Here is a 9,768-nt window from a genome sequence, read left to right as displayed (position 1 = left end):
ATGCAGTTGGGTGCAAGGTTTTATCAAGGCAGTAATGAGGCTATATGTACATCACTGGGATGTACGAGGGCCTTGTATAACACTTTATATGCACCCATGAAGTTGTAGGAGAACTCTATTTGATCCACGCAGAGTGCTCAATCCCTTTCTAGCTCATGACATTATACAAGTTGAGAAACTGAGACATGGTCTCTGTGGAATTCGAATACCAGTAAAAGCTAGACAACAAGGTGAGGTTTGAATGACCTTATTTAATTTAATTTAATTTAATTTAATTTAATTTATTTATTTATTTTTATTTTTTTTTATTTATTTATTTATTTATTTATTTGCTTGTTTGTTTGTTTGTTTGTTTGTTTGTTTGTTTATTTATTTATTTTCTTTAGGGGTGGGGGGTGGCATAACGCCGCATCTCTACGACTGTGATATGTAAATAACCGAGACAATCCAGTTATTGACATAATGAGTATCAACCCACCCAATATTGCTGAGTGCGGCGTTAAACAACCAACCAACCAACCAACAATTGGGTTACGATGACATGCATCAACCAAATCAGCTAGTCTGACCACCCGATCCCGTTTGTCACCACTTACGACAAGCATGGGTTACTGAAGACCAATTCTTCAGGGTGAGTGGGTGCGTGGGAGTCTGGGTGGGCGAGTGTGAGTGAGTGTTATTTTACACCGCAGTTAGTAATATCCCAGCTATATCACAGGTCGGGAGCACACCAACCAGTGACTGAAAGCTTGAACGACGATCTATCATTTCACTAGAACTGGCAACCCGATACCCGTTAAATTTAAACGTGAGACTCTGGGGACCTTTTCTAAGCCAGAACACCTACATGGTCGATATTACTTCCACAAAACTTTCTTCAAACCGGAAACAATGCTTATTCGTGAAAACAAACAAAGACCATTCGGTGTTTGCGGTTCTTTTCAATAGAGCATCTTTGCTGTTGCTTGTTTACATTGAACGTGTTGACAAGCTGGTTTGTTGATAAACGGGAAATGCGGTGTGCAGCTTTCGCCTTTGGGTGTGGTTAGTTGAGTATATTTATGTTTAACATTCTGCAATATTTTTAGAAAGTTTTAGAAAGTTAGTACGAGAAGGGACATTCTTAATTAAATAGGAAAAGGTATATGATATAATAGAATTAATATATATACATTGTACCATCGCCTAGAGTTCATAACAATGTGTAACAGCTTGCAACAATATATTTTACTGTTACAGTATTATTTGATACTATTTGTGGTAACAATATAGGATTAAACGTGTTATATAATCAGTTATCACATAGGAAGCAATATTGTTTGAAGTTTGCAAACTAAATTTCGTTGGAGTTATTTCCCTTACACCGTTTTCTTCACGTATTTGCACGAGTAAAACTCTGCAGCCTAAATAAGGTCAATCCCCGGCGTGATTTATTTTCCAGCCATGAAATACGAACAAAGGGAAGTAACTGGTGGGATGTCGTAAATATCATTTGTTGTCGAGAAGCAGGAAATCTCCTACACGTTGACAGATAGCGGCGTTTTGTTTTAGATCTGAACTATGGAGGAAAGAAATCTTGATATTGAAATCTCGCAACTCATATAACCACTCCACTATTTATTTCATCTACACTTATTTTTAAACGTGATCTGAGTAATGTTTTAGACTGAAGCGACCGTCTGCTGTTCGTGAACGTGAGTCAGTGCCTTTCTGAAAGTGTCAAGTTGGATTTAGTACACCTATTCATTCAACTATGGCATCCGTGAGATTTACAGTGACGAAAGCTGATGAAGATGAGCCACTGAGTAATGACGTACAGGGGTATGGAACCAATATCCAAGTTCCGGGAAACGGTAAGAACTTTATACCATGAATCTGTCCACACAAATGAAGCAGGCATGGGTTCTGTCGAGTTTTTGGGGCCATGTTTACACCCCTGCTTTAGATGAGTGTAGTTATTTATAACCCTCTCGTTGTATTTTAAGTGTTATTCATTTTCATGACATCATGTGGTTATTAGTTTTCACTAAAAGAATTTCACTTTTAGAATTTGACATTTTTATTGCAGCTGTGGTGATTTGACTGACTCACAGGTCAATTCCATCAAGTTATTGTCGTCCGTTGAAGATATATTTATGAATTGTATTAACAGAACATTTTGTACTTTATTATGTTACACATTCATTCCTATATAATTGAAGTGATATATCAGAGATATATCATGGACAGTCGTTTGTAACTGACCTCAGTATAAGGTCAAGTTATGTGTGCTTTCCTTATAAGGAAAGTTGCACAATGTTTAAACACATGTTTGAGTATAAGGAAACTGTACTGGCAACCACTACAAAGTTATAAATATGCCCCACCTGTGGTAGAATACCTTTTGAGTTAGTGATTAGACGTCACATATGTAACTTGGTGACCCCAATGACCAGAGCTCAGCAGGTCTTGTTGTGACCAGTTGTTTCATGCTGTTAGCATGGTCAGTGCATGGTATAAATAATATATTACACGCCTGTTCACAATAGCATGAATAGAATCACAAGAACTGACATTTATGATTGAGGGTAGATATTCTCTTTGGAAAGTGTTTGCTTTTGGAAATTATTGATTGATCATTGTGAGAATATTAATTTATTTCGCCTAGTTGAAAAGAAATAATTATCAAATCTATTTTGCATAATTATGGTTATTATATTTGATATTAGCAGTGCCTGCTATCAGTGTTAAGCTACACATGAACAATACCAGCCCATGTACATAGCAGGTTAACTCGCAAGGAGTGTATTGTGTGTTTTCTATCATGTTAACAATTGTCATGTTTATGAGAAATGAGTACACAATGCAAGCAATGAAAAATACCTGTATCACCATGATAACGACCAAGCAAAGACTACAACCATGGTTTATTGTCCTATAGCACCTTTGGGAGAGGACTTTATCAGTCCAATTATTTAAGCCATGTTAGAACAACATGTGTTTTGACAGAAAACATTGTGAACATGGTGAAGCACTAAAAACACTAAATTCAGTGCCATAATTAAAGCTTACACAAGGAAAGAGTATTAAGCAGGTTGGCAGTTCTTGCAGTTTGAGTCAAGCCATTCAAGACCCACTTTTTCAGTTAACTCAAATTTAATTATGTGTAGCCATAAAGAAGGTAACGATGACGCTGGATACACGGAAACAATGCGGCGGCTTCACACCGGGCACTAGTTACACATCTTGACCAACACAGATCAGCACTGTGGATCATCTTATCCTTGTTTGAGACTTGTCTACTCTGTGTATATCAATATGCTTTAATGCAGGGTACGATTTCATTCTGTGTTACCACCCGCACCAGGTCAATCAAGTTAATTAATCAGGTTGCACCAGAAACATATCGGCTGCACCATTTTATCATGAATTGAAACTCTGTAATTTTAGTTATTTTAAATTTTAAATAAATTAAAAGAGAAAATAAACTTGAGAATGTGTTCCAGTATTTTATTTTGAGGAAATCTGTATATGGCTTTTCACATCTTGATATCCAGGAAACAACCTTAAACAGAATTTTCAAAGTGTCTGTTTGTTGTGATTGTAACCGCATGAGTGACTGTTCTATAGTGGTAATTGTGAAGAATTAGTTCTGCAAGATCGCTGCATTCAGACCTGTGTGATCTTTTGTGAATCATAAGGTGTCAAGGAATTGATCTCTGATAAATCATATGCAGTCAAGTAATTGATCTCTGATACATCATATGCTGTTAAGGAATTGCTCTTTGATAAATCGTATGCTGTCAAGGAATTGCTCTTTGATAAATCATATGCTGTCAAGGCATTGATCTCTGATACATCATATTCTGTCAAGGAATTGATCTCTGATGAATCATATGGTGTCAAGGAATTAATCTCTGATATATCGTATGCTGTCAAGGAATTGATCTCTAATGAATCATGTGCTGTCAGGGAATTGCTCTCTAATGAATCATATGCTGTCAAGGAATTGATCTCTGATAAATCATATGCTGTCAAGGAATTGATCGCTGATGCATCATATTCTGTCAAGGAATTGATCTCAGATAAATCCTATGCTGTCAAGGAATTGATTGCTGATACATCGTATGCTGTCAAGGAATTGATCTCTGATACATCATATTCTGTCAAGGAATTGATCTCTGATGAATCATATTCTGTCAAGGAATTGATCTCTGATGAATTATATGCTGTCAAGGAATTGATCTCTGATACATCATATTCTGTCAAGGAATTGATCTCTAATGAATCATATGCTGTCAAGGAATTGCTCTCTAGTGAATCATATGCTGTCAAGGAATTGATCTCTAATGAATCATATTCTGTCAAGGAATTGATCTCTGATGAATCCTATGCTGTCAAGGAATTGATCTCTGATACATCATATTCTGTCAAGGAATTGATCTCTAATGAATCATATGCTGTCAAGGAATTGATCGCTGATACATCATATTCTGTCAAGGAATTGATCTCTGATGAATCATATGCTGTCAAGGAATTGATCTTAGATAAATCCTATGCTGTCAAGGAATTGATCTCTGATACATCATATGCTGTCAAGGAATTGATCTCTAATGAATCATATGCTGTCAAGGAATTGATATCTGGTGAACCATTTACACTTCACAATCTAATCTTTGATCATGTTAATGAAAGATGAACATGACTGCCCACCATCTTTCATGTACCTATTCACTCACATGATGGGCAACTGTCGATGAACATATATGTTAAATGTGTTGTACACATCCAATCGCCCACTCAGTCATCCCTCAGATGTTGCTGGTGGTTCAAGGATGACTGGTCCGTGCAAGCCATCACCCCACACACAGCCAGCCATGCAGGAGCAGCTCTGTAATACATCACCGCCTACTCTCGCATGCTTTACAAGATACAAACGGAAAATCGTTTTTATCTTGTTATAGAAACAAGGTTTACTTATTTTTATTTTTATTTCATACTTTTTTATTTCCCAAGACTTATATGTTACTTAATGTAGGATGGATGATACATGTATGTCTGTTTTACACACAAAAAACAGTATTAAATGGCAAAAGACACACATTATATTACTGTTGATAATAGAAACAGAGTTTAGTTATTGATGTTAAGCACAGTACTGGTTACAATAGCTATGTATAGGTTTTATGTAAACTCACTGCAAGTGACAGTCACTCACAGTGATATGCTGTCCATTTATACCTGAATATTCTATATGTATTACAAAAGTATTACAATCTCATTAAAATCAAATCTTAGTTCTCGCTAAACAAAGATCTGAGGACATCCCATTAGGGGTCACGTCAGAACGACCTTTCATCCGACCAATCAGAGCATCGCTTACCAGATCATGAAAGTGACAGTCGGAATGTGATTTCTAATCATGTAACCTCGAAACTTTTAACATAGGGTATTCTGATTGATAGTTACGGGCTTAACGACTGAATCCATAATATTTAGACCATCTATTAGCCATTCAAGAATGTTCTTTTGTTCAGGTTTCAAATTTTTAATCGACAATTGGTCAAAATATGTTTCGAAGCGTAGTCACCAATTTGAAATTAGTGCCGTAAAGCACAAGAAAGCTGCCTTCTGATTGACTAATGTCGACTTCTTGTCAGTCATTCCATTGGTCGGTCAGAGTTCACGAAAGGTTGGTCTGACGTGACCCGTAATGGGATGTCCTCAGATCTTTGTTTAGCGGTAGTGAGAACTGAGATCTGATTTTAATGACATTGGGAAGTATTGTGTATGTCTATTTCTATAGATAGCTATGTTGGAGTCCAGGGGATACTCAGTTCTATCTTTTGGGGGATCAAGACTGGGGACATGTGGCACCCTTTACTTCCAAAAGTGTTTCTGATGTCATATCCTTATCAGTGCTAGACTTAAGCTAAGCCCTTCACAAAAGGAGATTCCATTATTGTATTGAAGAAAATCAAACACTGACACTTCAAGCTTTTGATTTCCTCCCACATTAAATCGATATGACAGGAGTACTGATCGAGGTGGCATTAAACCCAATTCACTCACTCCCTTACTCACTAGTTCACTCACTGGTGTCTCACTGTCTGGTGTTGATGTACTGACCAGCCCTGACTGTCTGGTGTTGATGTACTGACCAGCCCTGAATGTCTGGTGTTGATGTACTGACCAGCCCTGAATGTCTGGTGTTGATGTACTGACCAGCCCTGAATGTCTGGTGTTGATGTACTGACCAGCCCTGAATGTCTGGTGTTGATGTACTGACCAGCCCTGAATGTCTGGTGTTGATGTACTGACCAGCCCTGACTGTCTGGTATTGATGTACTGACCAGCCCTGAATGTCTGGTGTTGATGTACTGACCAGCCCTGACTGTCTGGTATTGATGTACTGACCAGCCCTGAATGTCTGGTGTTGATGTACTGACCAGCCCTGAATGTCTGGTGTTGATGTACTGACCAGCCCTGAATGTCTGGTGTTGATGTACTGACCAGCCCTGAATGTCTGGTGTTGATGTACTGACCAGCCCTGAATGTCTGGTGTTGATGTACTGACCAGCCCTGAATGTCTGGTGTTGATGTACTGACCAGCCCTGAATGTCTGGTGTTGATGTACTGACCAGCCCTGAATGTCTGGTGTTGATGTACTGACCAGCCCTGACTGTCTGGTATTGATGTACTGACCAGCCCTGAATGTCTGGTGTTGATGTACTGACCAGCCCTGACTGTCTGGTATTGATGTACTGACCAGCCCTGAATGTCTGGTGTTGATGTACTGACCAGCCCTGAATGTCTGGTGTTGATGTACTGACCGGCCCTGAATGACTGGTGTTGATGTACTGACCGGCCCTGAATGTCTGGTGTTGATGTACTGACCGGCCCTGACTGTCTGGTGTTGATGTACTGACCAGCCCTGAATGTCTGGTGTTGATGTACTGACCGGCCCTGAATGTCTGGTATTGATGTACTGACCGGCCCTGAATGTCTGGTGTTGACATACTGTACAAGGGGAGGTGGGGTAGCCTAGTGGTTAAAGGGTTTGCTCGTCAAGCGAAGACCCAGATTCGATTCACTCACTCACCCTGAATGTCTGGTGTTGATGTACTGACCGGCCCTGAATGTCTGGTATTGATGTACTGACCGGCCCTGAACGTCTGGTGTTGACATACTGTACAAGGGGAGGTGGGGTAGCCTAGTGGTTAAAGGGTTTGCTCGTCAAGCGAAGACCCAGATTCGATTCACTCACTCACCCTGAATGTCTGGTGTTGATGTACTGACCAGCCCTGAATGTCTGGTGTTGATGTACTGACCGGCCCTGAACGTCTGGTGTTGATGTACTGACCAGCCCTGACTGTCTGGTGTTGATGTACTGACCGGCCCTGACTGTCTGGTGTTGATGTACTGACCAGCCCTGAATGTCTGGTGTTGATGTACTGACCGGCCCTGAATGTCTGGTATTGATGTACTGACCAGCCCTGACTGTCTGGTATTGATGTACTGACCAGCCCTGAATGTCTGGTGTTGATGTACTGACTGACCCTGAATGTCTGGTATTGATGTACTGACCGGCCCTGACTGTCTGGTGTTGATGTACTGACTGGCCCTGAATGTCTGGTGTTGATGTACTGACCAGCCCTGACTGTCTGGTGTTGATGTTCTAACCGGCCCTGAATGTCTGGTATTGATGTACTGACCGGCCCTGACTGTCTGGTGTTGATGTACTGACCGGCCCTGAATGTCTGGTGTTGATGTACTGACCAGCCCTGAATGTCTGGTATTGATGTACTGACCGGCCCTGAATGTCTGGTATTGATGTACTAACCGGCCCTGAATGTCTGGTATTGATGTACTGACCGGCCCTGAATGTCTGGTGTTGATGTACTGACTGGCCCTGAATGTCTGGTATTGATGTACTAACCGGCCCTGAATGTCTGGTGTTGATGTACTGACTGGCCCTGAATGTCTGGTATTGATGTACTGACTGGCCCTGAATGTCTGGTATTGATGTACTGACCGGCCCTGAATGTCTGGTATTGATGTACTAACCGGCCCTGAATGTCTGGTGTTGATGTACTGACTGGCCCTGAATGTCTGGTGTTGATGTACTGACCAGCCCTGAATGTCTGGTGTTGATGTACTGACCGGCCCTGAATGTCTGTTTTTGATGTTCTAACCGGCCCTGGGTCTGGATGTCTGGTGTTGATGTAGTGCCTCGTATTTCGGGTCGTGTGTTATCATGTTTTATCTATTTTTGAGATGAAAGAAATTTAAAACATTCAAGCAATAAAATAATTTTGCAGCTTTCATTTACACAAATCCATTTTATATGGGCTAAAATCAGTCACCACTTGAAAGTAGTGAAACATGTTAAGGAGTGAAGTTTTCTTAAATTAATTGTGGTTATGCCGATGTATTTTAGAGTCCTGTGAATGAAAGGTTGCAGTGTCACTGCTTATGCAGCAGAGGAATTACATTAGACCACTGCAGATTCCCATGACAGTTGCAGCATGAATGCATTGATGTGCCCCTTGATAATATCTAGCACTGTAATGTGATACATCCTGATATCACACACACAACCATGCCATAATGAGTCTCACTTGTAACATTGTGCAAACAAGTTTGTTATAATCTCTCACAATGACTGTGTTGGGATATTGAACATTAAAAGGTACACTCTTGCTGATGAAATTGTCATTGAACATGTTAATTCTGGTCACAGGGATGAGTTCTGTTGGCTTGCACATCATGTTACATGGTTATTAAGGTATGAGTTCAGGGATTTATCTACACCTGCTCACATGTAGAGGTTCGGCCTATAATCGGCAGCAAATGGCAGTAATAATTCCCTCTTCATGTTAATATGGTATAATGTTACTAGTATAACTAAGGTGATGGCTCAAGGTGACTTCTATTTTGCTGATAACAGGACCAATACGAAGGAAGAGCCTCTGATGCTTTATTTACCATGCTTACATTGTTGCTGTGAATGCAATGTCATGATACAATGTCACGATACAATGTTACGATACAATGTCATGATACAATGTTACAATTCAATGTCACGATACAATATCACGATCGATGTGACGATACAATGTTAGGATACAATGTCACGATACAATGTTACGATACAATGTCACGATACAATGTCTCAAAACAATGTCTCAAAACAATGTCACGATACAATGTCATGATACAGTGTGACGATCGATGTCACAATACAATGTTATGATACAATGTTAAGATACAATGTCATGATACAATGTTATGATACAATGTCACGATACAATGTCATGATACAATGTCATGATTGATGTCACGATACAATGTTATGATACAATGTTACGATACAATGTTAAGATACAATGTCACAATACAATGTTACAATACAATATTAAGATACAATGTTACGATACAATGTCGCGATACAATGTTATACAATGTTATGATGCATGTCAGGAAACAATGTGCAATACAGCGTCACAATACAATGTTAAGATGAGAACTTTAAGACAATCCCTTTTTTGACCAATGGTTTCCCCATTTGGTTGCCAAGGCAGTTTAGAATTCAAGATAAACTCCTGATGTTATTCATGTTATATGCAAATGGAATCCTTAAAAAGCTAACTAGTAAAAATCGTTTGGATCCTGTTCATCTGAAAACCCCAGTTCTGCCTTTTGGAATGTAATGGATTATTAAAGGGAAATTACTCTACACCATGATTCTTGAGATCAGCAGTTTCATTCCACTGATGATTTCCCTGG

At 39.6% G+C, this 9,768-nt stretch overlaps 1 protein-coding gene across 3 annotated transcripts in view; it reads left to right on the top strand.

Annotated features, from left to right (window-relative positions):
• Positions 1 to 1,493: 1,493 nt before the first annotated feature.
• The window catches only part of LOC124148276 (solute carrier family 12 member 4-like), a 179,986-nt gene continuing 171,711 nt past the window's right edge, over positions 1,494 to 9,768 (top strand). For all 3 annotated transcript variants that reach the window (XM_046519289.2, XM_046519288.2, XM_046519287.2), the window contains exon 1: positions 1,494 to 1,853. In XM_046519289.2, coding sequence (XP_046375245.1) covers positions 1,754 to 1,853 — 100 coding nt within the window. In that variant the 5' untranslated portion in view covers positions 1,494 to 1,753. The remainder of the gene's footprint in view (positions 1,854 to 9,768) is intronic.

The sequence above is a fragment of the Haliotis rufescens genome, unplaced genomic scaffold, assembly GCF_023055435.1.
Source record: "Haliotis rufescens isolate VD_foot unplaced genomic scaffold, xgHalRufe1.0.p SCAF_19, whole genome shotgun sequence".
Lineage (NCBI taxonomy): Eukaryota > Metazoa > Mollusca > Gastropoda > Lepetellida > Haliotidae > Haliotis > Haliotis rufescens.
The sequence above is the reverse complement of the archived record's forward strand: the minus strand, read 5'-3'. Positions and strand labels throughout refer to the sequence as shown.